Genomic DNA, 25,345 nt, shown 5'->3' on the forward strand with positions numbered 1-25,345 from the left:
CTAGAAACTCCAATACTTCAATTGCAAATCTGGACCAATTTCAAACCTAGAATAATATAACAATTCCAAAGAATTATACTATGAATGCAGTACACAAACTTAAACAAGTTTGTGTAGACACAAGTCAGCTCTAGACCTAAACATAAATAGGAAAAAATCCTCTATGGTCATACTAATACATAATAATTGTTCAAAAGGCAACACAAACCATCAATCAAGTGGTTATGGCACAAAGAAAGAGCATTTTTGTTGAAATTCTCCCCATAATAGTTGTTAGCTTGAAAAAAACAATGGAGATTGTGTAGAACATTCCAAGTTAAAACTTTATTGCTTGGATACCTGTAAATTTGTATAATAAATAAGTAAAAATAAAAGAAAGAAGAAGGAAAAAAGAAATAAGAGAGAGAAGAAAGTAACATGTAGACCAGCAACCATCAAGGGTCAACTTTATCTTTAATCTCTTTTATCATATCACTCAAGTGAAAAGACTATTAAAAGGACAAAATTTCCCTTATTAATATGTCTGCTTTATACAGTTGTGTAAAGGCAAAAAAAAAAAAAAGGAAAAGAAAATATAATCGAATTGATGTATCATTATCCTATGATCTTCCTAGTCGATGGAGATCATGAGTGTACATGTATAATAACCAAAATGCCTTTGAGTTCTTATTTTCTTACACTTTTATACATGTTCAATTATTCTGCATGACTTTCTTTTTAACATGCACTATATCACTAAAAGTACTTTTGTGTAGCAAACTTCTTGTAGACGATACAATTTTCTAAGTGGTTTCTAAATTCTTATACATATGTGTTTTTTTTTATGATCTGTAAGGGTGGATTAGACCTTGGGCTCAATTGACATATTGAAGGATTAGTAGTTTGAGGTCTTGGGCTCGATACTCGCTAGTACTGAGTGTGTTTACTGTAATCAACATTCAAGAAAGAAAAATAAAAAGATGATTCATTAGGTATTGTCAGTTCATTGAGTGAGGTTTGATCTACAGTAATTTTTGAAGTTATGAGCAAGAACGTACTTAGTAGATGGCTCTAATATTAACTTTGACAAATTTTACTTAATTTTTAGATGAATGAGGAAAATGTGTCTGTCAATCGCGTGGGCAACTTGCAAAATTAGAAGTTATGGGATAAAAAACATCAGGAATTCTTCTAAAGTTATAATATCCGGTTTTAGAGCAGTTCTTCCGACTTGTTCTCAACTTATTCTCAAAATAAGGTCCATTTTTGCAACTGCTATCTTTGCTTTATACGAGGTTCTAAAATTTCCTTTGACAAAGTATCATGTTCTTATGCTTACCTTGCTTTGAAGAGTTGTTCAGTTTTGAAAGATGAAATAAGGCATCCCCTTAAAAGCACATTCTTCCTATTGCATTCTGCTGTCTTTTTCTCAATACAATCCTATCGTTAAGGGTCTGTTTGGAACCCTAGAAAAGAAAATAAAAGAAAAAAAATAAGAATTTAAACATTATTATTTCCAAAAATAGTTAGTGAAAATGATATAATGTTCAAATTCTCCTTTTCACTAACTATTTTTGGGAATAATAATAGTCAAATTTTCATTTATTTTTTTCCCATGGGAATCCAAACAAACCTTAAGTGTCCAATATCCTTGTGATTTAGAAGAGGACAATTTAATGGAACATTGTGCTCCAACCTCAGGACCCTAGAGTATTAGTGCAGAATCCTTTTCATTGTTGTGGTTAAAACCTGACATAGATCCATTTTAGCTCTCTGATAGCAAGGATTTGTAGACTCTTCATGGTCAAGTTAATCTTCCATTGGAAGAGAGTCTTCTTTGTCAGGAAAAGTCTCAAAAGCATTTACCTGTTTTTTCACCTTGATGGTACAAAAACAGGGAGATCAACAACTGAATGTGAAAAGCCCTCTGCTCAATCTTGCCCCATATTGCTTTTGAAAAGTAATGTCGAGAGGAGCTCTCTCTTGCGGTATGTTAAGAACTGTGTCGTTTCCGTGTGGATACAGTGCGAAGACAACTTCTGTCATTACTTGGTCACTAACAGGATCTACCTGGTAAACCTTCTCATTTGAGATTGTCGTCGTTGTTGTTGTTTTCTGTCTTTCTCCAAGCGTCATGACTGTCTTGTACCCTACCGGGATGGATTTCCTTCTTTTCCTTATGATTTTCCAGATTGCAGAGGATTTTCGGATGTAATGGCTGCTGAAGCAGTAGCCCATGACCAAATGGCTGAGCTCCGCTCCCTTGCTGTGAGACCATTACGAGTTCCCATACCACCTCAGTGGGGTCGTATCAAGCTGTCTGCACTTGAATGGCCTACCACCATCCAAGATGCTCGAATACCAGATGTACAAGCATGTGATTCTGAGACAGCTAATGGTAGCTTAAATGAGCAGGAACATGTTGGAGTCTTTTTCCAAGCGTTGGTAGCAAGGATATCCACAGAATTGATCGGTTTTCTGAAAGAAATTTATGGGAATCATTTAGTACTATTCTCTCATATACCTAATGAACGAAGGATCTTCTCAGTTAGTTGAATATAGGGAGAATTAGCTGGGTTCCGAAAGAGACAAGAGAACTCCCCACGGATGGGAAATATGCTTCCTGAGAGTTCATCTTCATGGCTAAACAGAAGGTTTTTTTCGAAGAAGGAGCTGTTGTTTGTGCTCCAGTTCTTACTGATTTATCTCTTAACTTGTACGGGGCAGGTTTTTACTATCTTTTTTAACTCTGGTATTGAGCAATTTTAGCTCGGTTTCGATGAACAGTTTTTGTGATTTTGTCCAGCACTAAGCGTTTGGCCATGGCTTTATGTGAAGCAACCTTGCTTGCGCGTTGGGGCAAGAGTAGTCGGGAGAGATGAACGAAAATGGACGGCCTGAAATTTTTGTTCTGGTTAGAAATCTGAAATTATAGCTTATAGATTGGCTCTTGCGCGTCCATTGTTTTGGATGACGAGGAGGTGTTATGTAAAAATCAGATGACAACAAAGTAACAAGTAATCAGGCACGACACAAAATTTACGTGGTTCGGCAAATTGCTTACGTCCATAGGAGCTGCAGAGGATTTTATTTCTTTGGAGGAATCACAATACAAGATGGGAACCAGCGTCAACGAGTCACACAGTGTCTCTGTGTTACAATACCGAAGTGTCTCTGTGTTACAATACCGAGAGCTTCTCTGCCAGCGACGAGTCCCGACAAGGCCGAAGCTCACTGCTTCATATTCCTGCAGCACACATAGGCACAAATAAAAAATCCCGAGAGAGAGTACCACGTTTCTCTCACGGTGCCGAGTCCCGAGCTTACCTCTTCCGGCAGCGGCGTCGCTTCTCGCAACGGTGAGAGGCCTTCTCTCTTCCGGCAATGACGACGCTCGTCGAGCCCTTTTCTGTATCTCACTCCTGAGATGCTCTATTTTCGGCACTTTGTTTTCAGCACGCTGTCTCTATAAGTGCCGAAGAAGCATGATAAATCAGCAGCGGGAGAGTTAATAATTCTTGAGTGTTGCACATGCCAAACCCAAAATGAAGAAACGCTGAAATGCCCTCCATGTCCTACTCAGACGTGTGGACCAGAATCCACCATGCTCAACAATTCTCCCACTTGGAGACTAGTACACCCACTATATCGCCCTCTTCCCTCAAATATGATATCCTCCACCTCTGCAACTCACTGCCCCTGTCTTCATACTAGAAGACCAACTGAAGTTGTGCACAACTTCAGTTTCTCAAGTGTAACACCCTTTGTCAACATATTAGCGGGGTTCTTACTACTACAAATTTTCTCAAGTAACAACTGTTCGTCATCTAACAATGAACGTATAAAGTGATACCTGATCTGAATTTGCTTAGTCCTGGAATGAAATGTTGGGTTCTTGGCAAGGAATATGGCACTCTGACTATCGCTGTAAAGAATGCTCTTCTAATTCTTTTTGCCCAATTCCTCCAAGAAACCCTGTAGCCAGACCATCTCCTTTGCAACTTCTGACATTGCAATGTACTCAGCTTCTGTAGTAGACAAAGAAAATATTTTTTGTAGATTTGAACCCCATGAAATTGCAGTACCACCCAGAGTGTAAACAAACCCTGCAATACTTTTTCTGCTATCAATATCTCCAGCTAGATTAACATCAACATAGCTCCTCACCTCTAAGCTCTCTCCTGTGAAACATAAACACATTTCTGAGGAGCCTTTTAAGTACCTCAGAATCCACTTCACTGCTTCCCAATGTTGTTTCTTGGTTTACTCATGTATCTACTCACAACTCCCACTGCATGGGCAATATCCGGTCTAGTGCAAACCATAACATACATAAGTGAACCAATGGCTGAGGCATAAGGAACCTTACTCATGTAATTTTGTTCCTCCTATGACTTGGGTGACTGATCCTTGCTGAGTCTGAAGTGACTGCCCAAGGGTGTGCCAACTGGTTTGGCCTTGTCCATATTGAACCTGTTGAGTACCTTTTTCACATACTCATCCTGCGAGAGTCTCAACGTGCCTCTGTCTCTTGTCTCTGATAATTCTCATACCAAGGATTTGTTTCGTAGCTCCCAAATCCTTCATTGCAAAGTGCTCTAACATCTGCTTCTTCATATTATTGATCTCATCAATATTAGCCTCTGCAATAAGCATGTCATCCACATACAGCAACAAAATAATGTAAGAATTGTCAAAATGCCTGACAAAACAACAATGATCTGCCTGACATTTGATGTACCCAGCACTGCACATAAAGTTGTCAAATTTCTTGTACCACTGTCTAGAAGCTTGCTTCAGGCCATACAAGCTCTTCTTCATTCTGCAAACTAAACCTTCCTTTCCCTGTACTGCAAACCCCTTAGGTTGGTGCATATAGATGTCTTCTTCAAGGTCTCCAAGAAGAAAAGTTGTCTTCATATCTAACTGCTCAAGAAATATATATTTAGTAGCAACCATGGATAGTACTAACCTGATGGTTGTGATCTTCACCACATGAGAGAAAATCTTAGAGTAATCGATACCCTGTTTCTGCTGAAAACCCTTTACAACAAGTCTAACCTTGTACCTCTTACTGCCATCATGCGTAGTTTTCACTCGGTACACCCACTTGTTGTGCAATGCATTCTTCCCTGGTGGAAGTTCTGTCAACTCCCATGTCTGGTTCCCTAACAGGGAATCCATCTCATCCTTCATGGCCAACTCCCACTTGCTAGAATTTTCATCTTGCAAGGTTTCTTCGTAACTTTGCGGTTCTCCACCATCTATCAACAAAATATAATTCAAAGTAGGTGAGAAATGCTGTGGAGGTTGAATAGTTCTAACTGACTTGCGAACTGCAGTTGCAAGAGTGGACGGCTCTAGATCTGACTGCGGAATAATAGGAATGGGTGCACTGGACCCGCTCTCCCCATCACTCGCATCTCTGCACTACACGGTGGCCTATGGTAGGTCATCTAATCTCACGTACTCGGACTCCTGAGGAGCTGCTTCAGTAACTGTACTGGACTTGTCCTTGTACACAATCTTCTCATTGAAGATCACATTCCTGCTTCTTATAATCTTCTGACCCTGATCATCCCAGAAATGATAGCCAAATGCCTCATCTCCATAGCCAATGAAATAACATTTCTTGGACTTAGCTTCAAGCTTACTACGAGCATCAGAATCAACAAGAACATAAGAAAGACAGCCAAAAAGTTTAAGGTGAGAAAATTTGACCTCTTTCCCACTCAAGGCCTCCTCATGCAATCCACAATCCAACGGAACTGATGACCCTCTTTTATCAAGTATACTGCAGTATTGACTACATCTGCCCAGAAAGTAGGTGGTAATCCAGCGTGCAGCCTCATGCTTCTAGCACCCTCATTTATGGTTCTGTTCATATGTTTAGCAACTTCATTTTTTGTGGTGTCCCAGGAATGGTCTTCTCCATTTTGATACCCCGAGCTGTACAATACTCCTTGAACCCGCCATCAATATACTCACCATCATTATCAGACCTCAAACATTTTAGTTTCAAGTCTGTCTCTGTCTCAACCATGACCTTCCAAATTTTGAACACATTTAATACATCAGATTTATACTTCAAAAAATAAATCCATACCTTCTCGTTGTGATCATCAATGAACGTAACATAGTAATGAGAACCTCCAAGTGATGCCATTGGGTAAGGTCCCCACACATCTGTGTGCACAAGGTCCAGTTTTTCTTTCTTCAGTATTCTGCCACTTTTAAAGAATCTGACCATCTTCTGTTTCTCCATAATGCAAATCTCACACATACTGAGATCAACTGATTTTAGTTCTGGTAGCTTGCCTCTAGACAGAAGTTCTTTCATACCCTTTTGACTCATATGGCCAAGTCTGCAATGGTAGTAGCAATAGTGTTAGTCAAACCAGTAGTCAAATAGAGTGTACCAGTTTTCTTACCCCGAGCCAGTACCAATGCCCCTTTGGTGACCTTCGAGGTGCTATCTGAGAACACCACTGAATGGCCACAATCATCAAGTTGCCCAACAGAAATGAGGTTCTCCTTCAACTTAGGAATGTGTCTGATCTTTTGCAAGGTCCATTTGTTCTTGTTAGGGAGTGCAATGTCAATGTCTCCCATCCCCACCACGTTCAATGCCTCTCCATCAGCCAGATACACCTTCCCAAAATCACCTACAATATAGTTTTGCATTATCTCCAAATGGTAAGATGTATGGAAGGAAGCCCATGGATCCAGTATCCAGTCATCAATTGGACTATAAATTGCAAGCAATAGTGTATCCTATACTTCTTCAATTACTACATTAGCACTATCTTTCTCGTTCTTCTTAGGGTTTTTACAGTTCTTCTTTATGTGGCCAGCTTTGCCACAATTCCAGCAAGTTCCCTGCTGACCAAGCCTCGACTTGCTCTTGCCCCTGTTTTTTTATTTTGATATGCCTCTGTTTGAGTTACTGTCAAGTGATCTCCCCCAGAATCAACATTCAATGCTGAACTCAAACCCGAGGTCTCACCTGAATCCCTCCTGCATACCTCCTCAGCCAAAATCAATTGTCGTCTGTTGAAATTGAATTTAATGATGAGTTGAAATAATTTAGATGCTTTGCAACAGGTGTACCATCTGTCATCTTCAAATTGAATAACTTTTTCATCAAATAAACCTTGTTATTCGCTGAAGGCTTTTCATACACACTTGACAAAGCCTCTATGAGACCCGTAATCGTCTTCACCTTGTCGACGTTGTGTGCAATGGATCTCGATAGGGTTAGTCGAATAATCTCCAGAACCTATCAATCCAACAAATTCCAACCGACCTCCTCCATTTTTCTCGATTTCTTCCCCAACAGTGGAAGATGAAGTTTCTTCCCATAGAGGTAGTCCTCTATTTGCATCCTCCAGTATCCAAAGTCCGTGCCATCGAACTTCTCGGTTCCCGATACCTTCACTTTGTCTCCAGCCATCGTTTTCCCTCAGTCGAACCTCGACTCTGATACTAGTTGTTAGGGAAAAAATTGATGACAATAACAAAGGTAAACGGTAATCACGCACGACACAAAATTTATGTGGTTCGGCAAATTGCCTACGTCCACGGGAGCTACAGAGGATTTCATTTCTTTGGAGGAATCACAATACAAAATGGGAACCAACGTCAACGAGTCACACAGTGTCTCTGTGTTACATACTGAGAGCTTCTCTGCCAGTGTCGAGTCCCGACGAGACTGAAGCTCACTGTTTCTTCTTCTTCTAGGCGAGATCGAAGCTCATTGCTTCGTCTTCCTACATCACACACAGGCACAAATACAAAATCCCGAGAGAGAGTACCCCATTTCTCTCACGGCACCGAGTCTCGAGCCTACCTCTTCTGGCAGCGGTGTCGCTTCTCGCGACGGTGAGAGGCCACCTCTCTTCCGGCAACGACGATGCTCATCGAGCCCTTTTCTATATCTCACTCCCGAGGTGCTCTATTTTCGACACTTTGTTTTCAGCACGCTATGTCTCTGTAAGTGCCGAAGAAGCATGATAAATCAGCAGCGGGAGAGTTAATAATTCTTGAGTGTTGCACATGCCAAACCCAAAAGAAAGAAATCCTGAAATGCCCTCCATGACCTGCTCATACGTGTGGACCAGACTCAACCATGCTCAACAAGAGGAAGATGCCATTTTCTTATGATACTACTTAAGCCTTTCCATTGTCTGATATAGTACTAAATGCATTGCCTCTTTACGTTCCCTTGTATCAAACATCATAAACCCTAACTTGTTACACAATTTGAAGAACCTAGGCCTAGGCAAAACTTTAGTGATCATGTCAGTAAGTTTATCTTTAATTCGACAAAACGAGTTGAAATGCAACTTTCTCATGGGTAAAATGACAATCAACTTTATTATGTTTTGTTCTTTCAAGGAAAACTGAGTTGTTTGCAATGAAACTAGATACTTGGTTGCCACACACAAAAACCATAGGCAATGACACTACTAGGCCAAATTCACCAAGGAGAGATTGCACCCAAATTAATTCACAAGTAGCATGAGTCATTACTTTGTATTCAGCCTCAACACATGACTTTGCAACGACAATTTACTTTTTACAGGTAACTCAATTTCCACCAACAAAGATAAAAACCACTTCTCAACCTAGTAATCTAATTGTGACCGTCTACATTTGACGAGCTTATTTCCTTAGTATGGCCATGGTTTTGTTATTGCATATCTTTGCTAGATGTCTTGTTTACATATATCTAAATCCTATGAACAACCTCGAGGTTTATCTTCCTTGGATTCTCCATTAATCTACTCACCATACCCATTGCAAATAAAATGTCAGATGTAGTAATTGTGGCATATATCAACTTTTCATCTCGGCTACAAAAAAATAAGTATCATCTTTCAACACGTGTGGATTCATCAACAAGTTCATATTAGCTTTCAAGGGAGTGTCAAATAGCTTAGGTCTCAACAATCCAATCTCCTAAGCATATCAAATAGAAAAGTATACCTGGTTTGCTCTGAGTTACCTCAATGCCAAGGAAATAACATGAGGGATCAAAAACTTTGGTTTGAAAATGCAGAACTAAATGACTCTTGATAGCCATAATTCCTTGAACATCATCCCTTGAAATCACTATTTCATCTACATACATAACAAAAATCACATAACAATTTGTCTTATTTACACAAATACATACTGATCTAAGATACTCTCCTTGAATCCAAAAACCAATCACCACGTGGATAAAAATTTAAACCATGCATGTGGACTTTGATATAACCCATAAATAACTTTGTATAAGCGTTTTCCCTTTCCTTCCTCTCCTTGAGTAACAAATTCGAGAGGTTGCACCATATAAACTTATTCAATAATTAAGTTAATATACAATAAAATATTTTTCACATCAAATTGATGAAAAGACTAACTTTTGTTAACAGCCACTAACACTAAAATGCATATGTAATTCAATTAAGCAATTGGAGAGAGTCTGACAATACTCTACTCCAAATGTTTGTGTATATCTCTTAACAAAAAGCTTGGCTTTATACCTCTTTAAAACACCAACTACCATGTGTTTGATAGTAAATACCCACCAATAGCCAATAACAGTGGCACCAGTAGGGGCTGAACACAAGGTCCATATTCCTTGAGATACAAGAGTAGACATCTCTTCCTCCGTGGCTGCTTTTCACTTAAGATCCTGTAGAGCTCCTTGGATTTTTTACTCAAGGCTTTCGTGTTCGTCCGGCTTTCGTCTTTGGTGCTCTACCCACTCAACCTCTTCCGTCCCAAATCACACTTCTTTAACACAGTTTTAACATTTTATAACACCATAAACTTCCAAAATGCCCTTATTTTCCATCCACAGTGTTAATTAAACAACCGACACATCGATTATCATCTCACAGAAGCCACTCTTTGATTATTATCGAGACGGAAAAGCCAGCAAACAAAGAGAAATCAGAAACGTGGGCCAGACACTGATTTCCACTTAAGAGAATGTGGAATGAGATGACATCCAACGCGTCACTCACTTCTTTTGTTTTGGTTTTTCCTCCTTTTCAGCTTTTGACCCTTATAGCAGCGATAAGGCAAATCCCCCTTAGCCATGTTTATACTTTATAGGCTCTTTTTCTTTTCTGTAGAATCTCTTTCCTAGTTTTTTCGTGGTGAGATAAAGAGAGGAGCTTTGGCCTTCCCGTTCATGGGGACTCCTTTTTCTGATTTGTCTTCCATTGTGGTCTTACACATACTTCCACATTCATCAAGGTTTTTGTGGGAATTATCTTACGACATTGATTATGTCTCTGTGAATTACAGTCGTGTTAATGGAGCTTGGTGTGTTATTACAGTGGAGACGGGGACGACGGGACGAAGGAAGGAGGATACTCAAAAAAAGGCAATAAGATATGGTAAGAGAAGCTAGGTAGACCAAAGGTGAATCGTTAATACGACAATGGAGGTGGGTTTGGTGGAAACGTAGGAAAGCATTTAGCTTAAAGTTGGTAAACAAATATGTGAACTGTACTAGATTGAAGCATTTCATGCTGCCAAATACGGAGATGACGATCGTTAACCCCTAGAAAAGAAAAGAAAAGAAAATGAGAATTTAACCATTATTATTCCTGAGATAATGATCCAATTCTTCCTTTCACTAACTATTTTTGGAAATAATAATGGTCAAATTTTTATTTTATTTTTTAATCCTTTCTTAGTACTCAAAAAATGTTTCCATCTTCAACCATCTTGATACCTGGTAATGTAATGGACACAAAGTGTAACGTTTCATTTATATTTAGGTAAATAATGATTCCACTTTTACGTTAATGCCACTGATTTGTACATGACGAGACCATATCAATTTTCTTAATTAAGTGATATGTTCGAGCTTCTCCCTTTGGAAAATCGACTTGATCGAACTTGAATTCTCACAGGTTAACTCGCTGGATCCAAAAATCATACTTAACCTGGATTTTAATCCATAATTACGTCAAGTAAATTCACAATCTTGACGACTTCTTTTTCCTTTTTTTTTTTTTTTTAATGAGACTTTACTGATCTGTTTTCATGGTCGAGAATTCAGGGGTTACTTCAATGAATCCGCCCGGGGAGAAGGACGATCACTTCGTCGTGAGCTTCGCAAAAACAACTAAAAAGCAGATGAAAAAGGTTTCTGGGTGAAGAAGATAAACCATTTTTTAACAAATAGTTGCGGATTTGTATCAACAAATTGTTTACACTCATCTTTGCTTTCTGAACGTATCCCCACCAACTGAAAAACTGAATTGCTTTTCATGCCTGGATCCCATTCCCCCATCTGGCTCATGTTCTGCCACTTTTTTAATTCCTTCAATAGTTGCTCAAATTATTCTGCGTTTCTCTCCACTTCTCTGCTCGCCTTTCGAAATCTCCCACACGCTATAAGTCTCTCTACCACGCTCTGACGTGCCTTGTTGGAGCCCTTCGACTGTGCTGTGCCTTTTCTTGTCTGCTGCTTCGGTTGGAGACATTACCAGGGGGAGGCTTCAATCGGAGCTTATCTCTTCGTGTAAGTTCTGGCTTCCGTTTTTTTTATGGGAATTTCTTGGTGTGAGAGGGCAGTTTACAGGCTGCTCTATGCGTGCTTGTTATCAAGCATTCCATTTCCGTCTGCTTCATCTTCTGTTTTTTGTCTTGGAACATAAAATGAGTGAACGGATATCAGACTGCCAACATTGTTTCCCTTTAAATGGTTTTTACTTTCTTTCGTTTCAGCTAGTATTAATTATGCCCAAAGAAATTTACTGTGTTTGGAGAAAGTTGGTGATATCATGCCAAAAACTTCATTTTTTGGTAGTACCGTCTCAGCTCCTCAGATTTCTACTGGTATGACTGAAACTGTAATTCAGGGTTCCCAGCTCTCTGAAGCACAGCGTCGAAAATTTCACCTGTTTGGCTTGTTTGTTTCGACCCATTTTCTGGTATGACATTTCTTCAAACATAAGAGAGATGCGGCCTTCCATTAACTTTTGATTTGTTATTGATCAGTGACAGTTTCTGCTCGAGTGCTTCCTTTTCTTCTCTTGGTGCCCTTGCGCCTAAAATCTGTTTGTTAATGTGTTAACATAAGCTGAGCTCTTGTTTACTGTTTCTGGTCTCCCAGGTAGGCGGTTGTGGATCAATGGCTTATCTTTATCCTACTGGTTCTGTTTCAGAAGTAAACAACCTACTTCGCCGCCATGCTCTGTCCTATCTTTTGTCAAGAGAAATCCGACTTATTCTCCGGCTGCGTTTCCTTATCTGATTGCGTCTTGAATCAACCGTTTGCTATTTTCCACTCTTTTGGCGGCTGCCATAAAGAAAGCTAGAAACAGATTCTTCTCTGTTTCTTCAATAGATTCTTTCATTCAATCATTCGACTGTAATTAGTCTTTCTGTGTACCTTTTTTTCAATGGTCTCACCATGACTTGCAAAGAAAACAAGCAGAACTGCAGAAACCGTTCCTTAATGCTTCGCTGTTCCCTTGGGTCTTTCCCCACGTTCCGAACGATCGATTTTCAAAATTAAGTTTCGTATCTTCAGCTTTGGCCCTTCGAGGTTCAGAAGTTTCCTGTAGTCGTTTTGGATTCAGAAGTGGAATCTCTAACTGGACCGGGAATCAATCGTTTGAAAGCTCCGGCGAAATATCTAGGCCTGTGGAGAAACATAGCATTTGAACATTTAAACAACTGTTCTTTTGATTCGTTAAATTCCATGTCAAATTTCATAATTTGATGCGCAGAGATAACAGAAAACGGGAGATCTAATTTGGCTTCATCGAGGTAAGGGATCTTATCCCATGAGTGGAGTTACTTCAGAGAACCCATTCTGATGACAGGAGATGCTCAACACAAAACACAAATGCTAAAAATACCTTTTTCTCGTTCCCTGTCCCTGGTTCATCTGGGTACTAGTCTTGTTCAACTTGGTTGATTCTCTTCATTTACGGAAGATTAATTAACTTCACTTATGTTGTTTCTGTTATTTCCAGACTTCTCTCTGTTTTTCTGCTGCATCTCTGTTCCTCAAAGGCGGCTAACCATGAAATTTCTGTTCTGAAACTGAAGCTTTTGGAAAGCAAATAAGACATTGCTTTGACAGCTTTACAAATTGTTTTTATCCTCTCCCAGTCTCGGTGCCAATCTTCGTGGTGGCAACGTGGTGTAACGTGTCTGAGACTCACTTCCTTCACGGGACATGTGGAGCTGTGAACGGCCTCGTCATTATCGATCATTCGGTGAGCTACAAAACATCCTCAAAGGGTCAAATCCCCCAACATCTGCAGAGAATCGGATCCCAACAAGAAAATGCCATTCTGGTTCGACAGATGAGCGGTTTCGATTGATGAACGCCTGCGTTTTGTAGATTTTACAATGCGACTTGTGCAGTCTGTGGAAGAATTTTTGTCTGATCTTACCTTTAACAGATCCGATAACATACAATTCAGAATCTCATACCCATTTACCTCCGTTCCGTGGGCTCCAGCAATTCTCATCAATTTGATTGATATTGCATGAGCACTATTGTTCTTTCTTCTTCTGGGTGAGCCGAGCTCTCATGGTAGAAACCATTATTAAATCCTATGCGGTGCTTTTAGCTCACCTGAACTGAACTGAACTGAACTGAACTGAACTTCTCCAATTCTTCGTTTCTCCTTTTTTGTTCCATCTGGGTATCAAAATCAGGTGTCCTTGGTATTGATTTACTCTGTTTCTGCTGTGTCTGCAGCTAACACTGATTGAATCAGCTATATGGCTACTGACGGCGAAAAGAAAGTCACGAGATTCCAGAAGAGTTATTTTGACGTTCTGGGTCTCTGCTGCTCGTCTGAGATTCCATTGATTGAGAAGATTTTGAAACCATTGGAAGGCGTACAGAAAGTTTCAGTCATCGTTCCGTCAAGAACAGTCATCGTCGTCCATGACAACCTTCTCGTCTCTCAGACCCAAATAGGTACGATGAAATCTCCTCGTCTCTTGATACTAGACGCAGAAATTAGAAGTGTTTGCAGATGGACATTATTGTAACAGGACTGTACCAGTCTGCGAATCTAGTTTACTGAAATTAGTTTTTTCTTAATCTCGTTGTTGATAGTTAATTCTGGGTATGCTGTCAGTTAAGGTGCTAAACCAGGCAAGGCTGGAGGCAAACATTCAGGTGTTTGGAGAGGAGAAAAAAGGGAAATCATGGCCAAATCGATACGCATTGGCTTCTTTATTTTTGCTGGTGATCTCGGCTTTCCAATCGCTTTATCGCCCATTGCACTGGTTTGCACTGGCTGCAGCGATTGTTGGCCTCCCCCCTATTGTAATGAGAAGCCTCACCGCCATCTGGAGACTTACCCTCGACATCAACATTCTGGTCTTGATCGCAGGTAAGCAACAATACCCATCCCCCAGATCGTATACTAATGGGTGGGTTTTTCTGTTAAAGAAATCAATTCTGGTGATCTTCAGTTATGCTAACAGGCAAGTGCTTATAATCCTGCAGTGTCTGGGTCACTTTTGTTAAGAGACTTTTGGGAAGCAGGGCTACTTGTCTTCCTATTCACCTTTGCTGTGTGGCTTGAATCAAGAGCAAGTCACAAGGTCCTCAATCTATATCATCTGTTTCTTCTCCTTTTTCTTCAGGAATTCATAACCTGTCTCCCCCTTTTGCTTCACTGATTACTGTGCAAAATTCACATCGTTTAGTGAAAAACGAAAAATTCTGTTGTTCATGTTCTTATTCAGTTTCCTCTTGTGAAATCGAACTACAATACAGGCTACTGCAGCCATGTCTTCCCTGATGAGTATGGCGCCACAGAAGGCTGTGTTGGCAGAAAATGGGGTCATTGTGGATGCCAAAGATGTTAAGGTGGATACAATACTTGCAGTGAAGGCAGGGGAAGTGATCCCAATTGATGGGATTGTTGTTGGAGGAAAGAGTGAAGTTGATGAGAAGTCCCTAACTGGAGAGTCCTTTCCTGTAGCTAAACAAGTTGATTCAGCTGTCTGGGCAGGCACCATTAACTTAACCGGTACTAGTTTCTCATCTTCTCTTCGTCTTCCTTGCCTGAAGCGACTATTAGTTAACTACAACAGAGTTACTTATTACAGGTTATATCAGTGTGAAAACGACAACTGTTGCTGAAGAGACAGCAGTGGCGAAGATGGCTAAGCTAGTAGAAGAAGCACAAAGCAGCAAGTCCAAGACACAGAGACTTATTGACAGTTGTGCTAAATACTATACACCAAGTACGTAACTCAAGAGTTTGTACTCTCCAGATTCATCTTCAACCTCCTGCCAAGGATTCACTGTGTAAATTCTTTCGTTTTGCAGCTGTTCTTTTTATAGCATTGGGTGTTGCAGTGGTTCCAGTCGCAATGAGGGTTCATGACCTCAGGCATTGGTTCCATTTAGCACTGGTTTTTCTCGTAAGTGCCTGCCCGTGTGCTCTGGTTCTATCGACCCCAGTCGCTACATACTGTGCTCTTACAAAAGCAGCCACTTTTGGACTTCTAGTGAAGGGAGGAGATTATCTTGAAGCCTTGGCCAAAATTAAGGTTATAGCGTTTGACAAGACGGGGACCCTCACGAAGGGAGAGTTCTCTGTCACAGAGTTTCAAAACTGCCACAATGTCAGCAAAGAAACCCTTCTTTACTGGTAAATTGATCTCAAGATTTTCCGTAGTTCAGCTTCGTTTGGATCTAAGAACGATCATCTTGTTCGACAAAGCCATGGATAGGCTGCTCTTGATTTTTTTTGGGTAGTTAAGCTAATTATCAGGTGATGATTTCAGGGTTTCAAGTATAGAGAGTAAATCAAGTCACCCGATGGCAGCAGCGCTTGTTGAGTACAGTCGATCGAACGGCGTGGAGCCTAAACCGGAAGACGTGAAAGAGTTCGAGATCTTCCCCGGAGAGGGAATTTATGGTGAAATAGAGGGAAAATCAATCTACATCGGAAGCAAAAGAATTGCAAGGAGGGCCGGGTGTAGTTCAGGTAAGAGTAGTGCCTCGAGCACAAAGGTTTTGGCTGATCAAAATATGCCTGCGTTTGAAACTTAAAAAACAGAACTGGTGTTTGATTTTCAGTTCCGGCAATGGAAGGGACGACGATCGGGTATGTGTTTTTGGAATCAACCCCGGTCGGGATCTTCAGCCTTTCAGACACTTGCAGAACGGGAGTGGCGGAGGCGATCAGGGAGTTGAAGTCATTAGGCCTGAAGACGGCCATGCTAACAGGAGACAGTAACGCTGCGGCCATGTATATCCAACATAAGGTTCTTTTCTACAAAGTTTTCTGAAACTGTAATCTATCATTCATTCAGATGATTATAACTTCGAACAAATCGCCTAGTCTCTGTATTCAATTCTTCCTTGTGTCTGTTAATGGCGTCACAGCTTGGCCAAGCAATCGAGACAGTTCACGCAGAGCTTCTACCAGAGGAAAAGGTAGCATTTATAAAAGAGCTGAAGAAGAAGGCGGGACCAACTGCAATGGTGGGAGACGGAATAAATGATGCTCCCGCCTTGGCCACTGCAGATATCGGCATATCAATGGGGATATCAGGCTCCGCGGTTGCGATCGAGACTGGTCATGTGACTCTGATGTCGAACGACATCCGGAAAATTGCCCTAGCCGTTCGACTGTCGCGAGAGACCCGACGGAGGATCATTGAAAATGTGATCGTATCGATAGTGACGAAGGTGGCCATCCTCGCATTGGCCCTCGCCGGCCATCCCCTCGTTTGGGCGGCATTGGTCGCCGACGTGGGTACATGTCTTCTGGTCATTTTCAACAGCATGCGCCTCCGACGAGGAGCATCCACTGTTGCCGACGTCAAGAAGAAAAACAATTGTTTCAGAAAAACTACTCAGGGGAGGTCTCACGGTCACGGTCACGGTCACTGTCACCAGGACGGCTTCGGCGACGAACACTCCAAGTCTCACGCCCATAAAAGTCATTCCAGTTGCAATGGAGGCTCTCGGCACGAAGACCATGGCTGTGGCCGAGACTCCCAAGCGGAGCTTGGATGCCACGCACACGACCATGGCTGTGGCGGAGACTCACCCGCGGAGCCCAAATGCATCGGTGCAACGATTGATGTCGAACTGGGCTTGACAGAAACAGCAGATGAAGCGCACGCAGACTGTTCAAGCCACGAAACAAATGCCAATCATGGTCATTCATCAGACGATATCACCCATGATCATTCTCCTTGTTCTTGTGCGCGGTCGCAGCATTCGCATGAAGGCGAAGGGCGTGAGGAGCATTCGATCATAATCTCCGGCGACATTGAATCGGGTAAAGTTTGCAGTGAGGTGTAGGCTCTGTTTCTGTGCTACGTCTCTGAAAGCAAGGGATGCTGAGCGACAGGAAAGGTTGAATGAATCTATAGAGATGCTTTAATGGAGGCATTCTTCTGGTTACATTAGGTGAAAGGCCAAGTCCTGGTTCTCTCCTCCTTGGAAGATTTTTGGCCCTTTTTTATACGATGGGCAAATCAAATTCCGGAGGAATTTGAAAGTAAACAGAAATTCTACACCAGAAGCCGAACCCAGTTTATTAAGGCGTTTATCGGATGTCCGTTTCATAACGAGCTGAGTTCGTGTTTAGAAAATACAAATTATTATTTTTGGTAATTCAAGTTATTTTTATTTTTATAATTAAATTAAGTTTTAAAATTTGTTGGATTCCATCATGGGGCCGGGATATCCAATAACTTCTATTGGATATAGGGTGGCGAAGGTGGTTCTAACACCATTTCTGTTTGTATCCTGACTCAGCCCGTACGTGCCGACTCGCGAGCTTTCGAGTCGAACTTTGATTTGGTCGAGCTAGGCTCATTAATTTAAACAAACCGAACCGCTTGTGAATTGATTCGGTTCAAAGCCACCCCTATCTACAATACCTGTATTATTGGCTCTTGATTTTTGTTGATTGAATAGATCGACTCTATTAAGTTGGGTTGCATGGCATTAGGGGTGGCATCGAGCCGATCCGAGCCCGAACTTGCCGATGTTCGAGCCGAGCCTAGGCTCGAACCTAAAATTGTTATCGAGCTCGAGCCTAATAATTTTAACCGAGTTCGAGCCAAGCTCAAGCTTCAACATTCATTTAAAATTTTTTAAAAAATATAAGTTTCGAGTTCGTGCTCTAACATTCATTTAAAACTTTTTAAAAAATACATGTCAAATAAATTGTATATAAAATTATACATACATTTTACATATAATTGGGAATTAACTCTACTTAAAATTAGGCATAAGGGTGGCATCGAATCCAACTGAATCTGAACCTTGTTCAAACCGAGCTTTATTTAAATATTTTGAATTTGAGCATGACCGACCCTAGCCTCAAACCTAAAATTGTAATCGAATTTGAGCCTAATAATTTTAACAGAGTTCAAGCTCGAGCTCTAGCTGAATTCGAGCTTAACCTACATTTAATACTCTATATAAAATATATGTCAAATAAATTATATATAAAATTATGCATACATTTAAAAAAAATAATGATAGGGGAGGTTCAAGATTGAATTTCAATAATGGATTAGAAAGCACCAATATTAATCTTTTTTACTCCAAATGTTGTCTAGCTTATTGTGTATTTTTTGAATCTAGCCATATATTTACTATGGCCTCGTTAGTGCCCCTAGTTGAAAATTTATATTCTAGAAAAAACTAAAAATATTTTTCCTATGATACATATTTCCAAAAAAACCTTTAAATAAAATCCTATTACAATTAGTGACTTATTAGAAAATTATAAGAAATATTTTAAAATTTTCTTAGGAAAGTTAAATGGACCACTTATTGCCTCTTCTAGGGAAATCAATAAAAATTAATAATCAATCTAATATATTACTATACTTATCGATAAATTTTTAATCAAATAAAATGTCAAACACAAAATTGCTATGAAAATTACCTCATGCTAAAAGTATTACAACATCAACTGTCAAATACTTATTATAATTTTTTCTATACGATTTTCTACTCCATCCTGGCTGGAAAATCTTACTTAGAAAATTATATGATGTTTTTTAATAAAAAAATTTAATTAAAAAAATGTTTAAAAAAAACACGAGACACTAATAGTAGGGGTGGCATCAAGCCGAGCCTGAACCTGCCTATGTTCAAGCTGAGCCCGAACCTGTCTATGTTCTAGCCGAGCTTGATTTAAATATTTCGATTTGAGCTTCGAGCCGAGGCACGTCTTGAGCCTAAAATTTTTATCGAGCTCAAGCCCAAAATTTTTAACCTAGTTCAAGCCGAGCTCGAGCCTCAACATACATTTGAAACTTTTCAAAAAATATATATCAAATAAATTGTATATAAATTTATGCATACATTTTACATAAAATTGGGCATGACCTCAACATAAAATTAGGCATAACCTATATATATACATATAGTACATGTATAAGATTGGGCATAACCTCTTCTTAAAATTCAGCATAATCTATGTATATAATACCTGTATAAAATTCGGCATGACCTCTACTTAAAATTGGGCATTATCAATATACATAATACCTGCATAAACACTCTATAAAATTGCCTATACATTCCATAGACACTCCGTGAAATTGTTTATATACTTCATAAAATAGTCTAAACACTCCATACACTGCACGACATTATAAATAAACTCCATACAATAATCAAACACAACAAAATTAAATGAAATATCACTATCAATTTACAATCACCCAAATAAAAACTATAAATCCATTATAAATTTACAAACTATAATTGTTTCTCTTCATGCTAGAAAATAATATACATCCCTACATGATCAAAATCTCCACCTATGACAAAAACAAAAAAATAAAATTAGTTATTGTTAGATAAAAAAATATTCTTCCACTACTAGTTACTTAATGTCATTAAAAATATTAAAATTACCATGATGAGAGAAACATGAAAATTATGTAGCTGGTAGCATTATCTCTACACTCTTCTTCTCATGTTGTAATCATAAAACAAAATTTTAATAAATAAAAGTAAAAAATATCATAATAAATAATTAATCAAAGAAATTCACCTTTTGTTTTTTCTTTACACCGTGAAGAACCCAAACCCAATCACTGCCACAAATCAAAGCTTGAACTATATTTGGTACCAAGGAAGAACGGTATGAGTCTATTACTCTACCACCACCACTGATATTTTACATGATTATTACAATAACCAAATTTAATCCCATAACAATCAACACATTACAGTAGAACAACTCCGCTATAAACTTTAACTTAATAGCCTACGCATTATGTAATGACAGTGAACAAAAACAGAAAAAAAAAAAAAAGCTGGTGAACGAAAGTTATCTGTTCCTTCAAGAACCATCAACAACATTGGTGGCCTGCAAGAACCATCAACAACACTGGTGGGTAATCGGACTAAAATGGTTTTTCAGTTCAGTCATGTATACTTCAGCCTAATATTGGGAACAATAAAGCAAAATCATGCCCCACCGATAGAGAACATAAAATATCCCATTTGAGTTTCTAATATTCGGATCTTTCACTAGCCAATCTCGGTTTAACATGAAAAGGTGGGAATGCTAATTAGCACTTCAAACATACTAATTATAAATAATTTCACCATGAACATTATGAAATCTAATCCTCTTTTAGGAGCACAAGATATCTTTCACTCATTTCAGGTAGCTAGCAAGAACTTTAAAATACACAGTACCACGACTAATAAATTCAACAACACAGCTTGAAGCTGATTCTCTCACAAATTAAGCACAGGTTTCTTAAGAATTTCTTCCTAGTTAAGACATGACCATAGAAACCCTAAATAGATCCAAGAAAACATACTAGACAATCAGCAACAATTTAGGTCTACTACAAGCATCAGTAAATGAGCAAAGAACCCCACTAAAGTGGGTCATAAACATCCAAATAACTTCTTTTATTCCAAGAACTGCAACCTAATGCCTGAGAAGAATCCCTGCACCATCCACCATTCTCACAGTATAGATTGGTCCTCTGAATTAATGGTAATTTAGATCATTATATCTCTTCCTTCAAAAAATGCAAGAACTCAAAGTTAAACACAAAGAGTTTCCATCTGACCCACAAACCAACAACTTTTCCTGCACCTTCAACCACAGTATGAAACTTTTCAATGCTCAGAGATTATAGGCAATCATGAATGCCAGCTTGCTTACATATTAAACTAGAAAAATATCAAAAGGAACTGTTGTTTACTAAGGCCGAGTAATGTTGTACAAAGAATCAGTATAAAGTAATAGTAGCATATTTCAATTCACAATAATATAATGATGACCTTTGTTCTTCAGACAGATACAAGTAAAAAGCAATACCTAGGACAATAATCTAGATTCAGTATCACTTTTTGTGCCCGTGGATAGTTTATCTATTGTTTCTCCTTGCTTAGTGTTCATTTGAATTCCAGAACTCCAACCCAACTATTACTTATTTCCCTAGATACATGCTAGTAAAGTGAAAAGAAAAAAATGGTTTTTAAAATATTATAATGACTTTCAGAAACACTTGGACTGTAACAGTTTTATCCAACAATCTGATGATAAGAAAATAATACCTTCAAATTATGCTTTTCATGTGAAAACCAACTTGACACAAATAGGAAATTTATATTTCCTCAATAAAAGACAGTGAATGAAGAGAATATAGATAAATCAAGAGACATGACCAGTCACCAAATACATTACATGAAAAGTGTATGAAACCGTGTAAACCAACAAATGACATTAAAAGCATAACGGATAAATAAATCATAACAGAAATACATGTGACCTCTTAAACTCAAAGCATTTTTCCTTCTCTCATTTCCTTTCACCTGTCCATCTCTTATCTCCTCTCTGATCCTTATGTTTTAATTCCGTACATGTTAACAACATCAAGGAAAGTTTTGATGTACTGAGACTTACAATGAATATCTTATCACACACCAAGACCTGACATTGAACAAAAAACTTTTTAAATTATTTTATGTGGAATAACTCATGAAATTCCATTTGTTCGAAATTCTAAGTTGGTTTGAACATCTTACAAAAACATAATAGTCCAACATCCATTTGTTATGCAGCAGACAATATTCTTAAACTTCTGTCTAATTATGTACTATAAAACAAATATAAACCTTTTACAAATCTAAGACACAGGACTGGACTGGAACCAAAAAAGTCCATAAACCATGACAATATATCAAACAGTCAACAAAATATGTTATCAACACTCAAAATCATGAAATAAAATTCATACCGGCAGTTTCTTCCAAGGATTTCTTCCCTAGTGTACTCTGTAAGTTCAAGAAAACTGTCAGCTGCAAATATCTGCAAAAAAAAAAGAAAGTTCGTTATCTTTGCTTTGGCATAACTGCATTCTAATACAGAATATTTCACTTACAGAAACAGAGTGTTCGTCATTCGGATATCCAAAAAGCCTTTCCAAGAATGAAGGAGCACTATTGAAACAAGCGAGAATTAGAGATTTTGTAGGGTTCGGTCAGCGATGAAAAAAAAACAGAAAATTAAATAAAAATCTTACCTCCTTCCGTCGGACCATCGCTTTCGTCTCGTCGGCGAGGAAGAACTTTGGATGAAGAAATCGAAGAAGAAGAAGAGAAAGAAATCGCAAAGGAAGAAATTGAGGAATCGAAGAGGGAGAGGGAGAACAAGGGATTTGAAGACCAAATCCCCCTTTTCCCCTGAATACCTGCTGACGGACAACGATTTCCGCGAGAAATCATGCTGAAACAGCATGGAAATGGCAAAGACAAGTATGAGTTTCGCAGGTGGCAAGATGAAATGGAAGAGATGTTTCCCAAAAATTTTCCAAATCCCCCGATCTAGAATGGCTCGTTAAATTAACGAGTCGGCTCGTGAGCTAGTGAGCTGAACCTGGCTCTGCTCGTTAATCTAAATGCCCCATTTCTGAGCTCGAGCTCAAAATATAACGAATCGAACTGAGCCAAACTCGAGCGGTTCGGTTCGAAGCCACCCCTAACTAATAGTCCCTAAAAACTTATTTCTACTAAAATGTATTTTCAATTTCTTTCAATTTATTTTTACTTTATGATCTCACATGTGCGAAATCATCTTCGTACACCGGTGTGTGTGTGTGTGTGTGTGTGTGTGTGTGTGTGTGGGGGGGGGGGGGGGGGGCGCTGAAATTGTGTTTCTCCTTAACTTAGGTATCTCTGCTTCTATTGGTTTGGTTTTCCGCCGAGACAAGGAACGATGTTGAGGGAACCAACGGCGGCGGCGACAAAAACAAAAGTGTCGGCAGACGAGAGGGAAGAAATCAAGTGGTGGCCACATAATCGGCGGCGACAGAAAGGTAGAAGGCAGCCGGTGAGGCAGCTGTCAATGGCAACCGAGGCGGCCACAGCAGCGGTCGGAGGGGATCGACGGTGACGAGGGGAGGAAGAGTTTTTCCCCATGTGCCCTCGCTCACGCTCCTCTCAGCGCTCCGGTCCTGATCCCCGGTATCGAATCCCGCACCGACCCATTAAATTAACGAGCCAACTTGCAAGCTTTCGAGTTGAACCTCGATTTGGTCAAGCTTGTTAATTTAAATGAGCCAATCCCGGATCTCGAACTCGACTCGAGATTCGGGTATACCGAATAGAACCGAGTCGGAATAGAGCCAAGCTTGAGCCGCTCGTGAGCCGGATCGGTTCGAAGCCACCCCTACATGGCTTTAACCTATGGTGTTATGGTTCCCGTCGGGTATGTTTTGGGGGTCATACTCAACTCTTCTATTACAGGTGAATCCCCTTCACCCACCCTGAGTATCAATCTAAACTAGAGTTTCAAGGAGTCAACTCGCCCCAATCCCTAATTGTAACTCCAAACATTGATCGATTACATATTTTTTGGTGGATAAGTGACACTATGGCATCAAGTTTTATGTTTCCTCTATTCTTTTTAAGATATAAATAGTCACAATTAAGTGTGCGTGGAGGATATTAACAAATTATGAGGTAGCTTCATATTTTTTTTTTTCATTTCTACTTTTTTATTTTTGTTTTTACTTTTTATAAATATGTTATACATTCTATGATGACATGATCATACAAATTTTAACTAAAAAAATGGACAACGGGATAACGAGGAAGGGACCATGGAAGAGGTGTTGCCTTTGTCCCTCTAGATGTTTCGGTGAGGGGGATGTTCCACCAACCATAAGGCCCTATTAGTGCCCCTAACTGAAATTTTTATCCTAAGGAACCTTCCGTGTAGAATTTTATTAGTGCCTTACAAGGAAATTGCATGGAAAATATATTAAAATTTTATTATACCTATTAGGTCATGTTCCAAGAAAATAAACAAATTATTATTATACTTATCATACTAAGTTTTTGTAACATAAGATGTCAAACAAAAATTTAAAATAATTTCTTATATAAAAATAAATTAATCATGTTAAATCAACTATTACATTTTTTATATAAAAGACAATTAAAAAAAATTCATAGTTTAGAAAATATTCATATGTGGTAGTAGTGACCATAGTATGAACAAAATAACATGTCCATTTGTATCTAATCATATCCTCCGATTTCTACTTTCTTCATAGATGAACTTAAAAAATTCCATTTTTTTATAGCATAAAAAAGGAATACCACTTTCTTTTCATTTGTATCTAATAAAGAGGGAGCTTGAAGGCAAAGATTTGTGTCTAAAATAAAATTTTATTGAATAACATCCATCCATCTACTTGCTTTAGAACTATTCCCAACTTCTTTAATTTTTGGATTGTAGTCAAAAGTTGTTCATACAAGCCACTATTACTTCGTCCCTCTCATCCATTACTCGAGCTTGATACTTAAGCTTGCTTGACAAAGGTGTTTGAAGGTATTGTCTATGACCACTACCGGAGCCATTTGCATCACTTGATCTTGGAATTTCTTCAACCCCTAATTTGTGACACCATCATATTCTATTTGCACTTCATCTTCTATCACTTTATTTGTTTCACTTTCACCTCTAGCCATAATAGAAAAAAGTTCACGTTGTTGTATCTCCAACAGTATAGAGGAACTTGTAGTTGTGACAACTTTGATGCCTAAAGTGCTTAACATATTTGTTTTTCTAGGAAAATAAAGTATAAAATAAATTCAAGAAAAATATCCTCTAAAATCTATTATATATAATAGTAATAGATAATACGTTAGTTGAATTACTCATTTGTTCCCACTTTACCGGTCTAACCCACTTTTCCAACTCAATAACTCTACTCAGATCTCATGCAAGTTGACTCACAACTTGAGTGAGTCGAGCAGCCATTTGAGGCATCCAAGTCAGGTCAAGGAGTAGAATCACCCTTTCTGTTTTAAGCAATTTTTCCAAAATCAAAATAAGCCTTGCCTTGGACT

At 39.0% G+C, this 25,345-nt stretch overlaps 1 protein-coding gene across 8 annotated transcripts; it reads left to right on the plus strand.

The window, feature by feature from the left end:
- Positions 1–10,865: 10,865 nt before the first annotated feature.
- On the plus strand, positions 10,866–17,608 carry LOC137936392 (putative inactive cadmium/zinc-transporting ATPase HMA3). 8 transcript variants are annotated; one of them, XM_068781026.1, is made up of 13 exons: positions 10,866–10,955; positions 11,045–11,509; positions 12,104–12,887; positions 12,972–13,522; positions 13,709–13,933; positions 14,097–14,354; positions 14,471–14,568; positions 14,744–14,999; positions 15,079–15,216; positions 15,302–15,626; positions 15,763–15,965; positions 16,058–16,245; positions 16,367–17,608. In XM_068781026.1, exons 5-13 carry the CDS (start codon positions 13,732–13,734, stop codon positions 17,291–17,293), a joined length of 2,595 nt encoding a protein of 864 aa, XP_068637127.1. In that variant the 5' UTR covers positions 10,866–10,955; positions 11,045–11,509; positions 12,104–12,887; positions 12,972–13,522; positions 13,709–13,731; the 3' UTR covers positions 17,294–17,608. The 8 variants fall into 8 exon arrangements, with proteins under 8 accessions (XP_068637127.1, XP_068637128.1, XP_068637123.1 ...); XM_068781027.1 differs by having other exon boundaries at positions 12,104–12,762; XM_068781022.1 differs by having other exon boundaries at positions 12,104–13,522.
- The last annotated feature ends 7,737 nt before the right edge of the window (positions 17,609–25,345 follow it).

The sequence above is a fragment of the Aristolochia californica genome, unplaced genomic scaffold (genome assembly GCF_029961685.1).
Source record: "Aristolochia californica isolate CCGP_79_NKW_82.1479 unplaced genomic scaffold, dmAriCali1.0.hap1 SCAF_7, whole genome shotgun sequence".
Lineage (NCBI taxonomy): Eukaryota > Viridiplantae > Streptophyta > Magnoliopsida > Piperales > Aristolochiaceae > Aristolochia > Aristolochia californica.

Bases quoted from the DNA above. Each gene is read 5' to 3' on its own strand.
- LOC137936392 (XM_068781022.1), top strand. From the start codon at position 13,732: ATGGCTACTGACGGCGAAAAGAAAGTCACGAGATTCCAGAAGAGTTAT. The intron at 14,355-14,470 runs GTAAGCAACAAT...ATAATCCTGCAG, and splicing joins CATTCTGGTCTTGATCGCAG to TGTCTGGGTCACTTTTGTTA. The intron at 16,246-16,366 runs GTTCTTTTCTAC...ATGGCGTCACAG, and splicing joins CCATGTATATCCAACATAAG to CTTGGCCAAGCAATCGAGAC.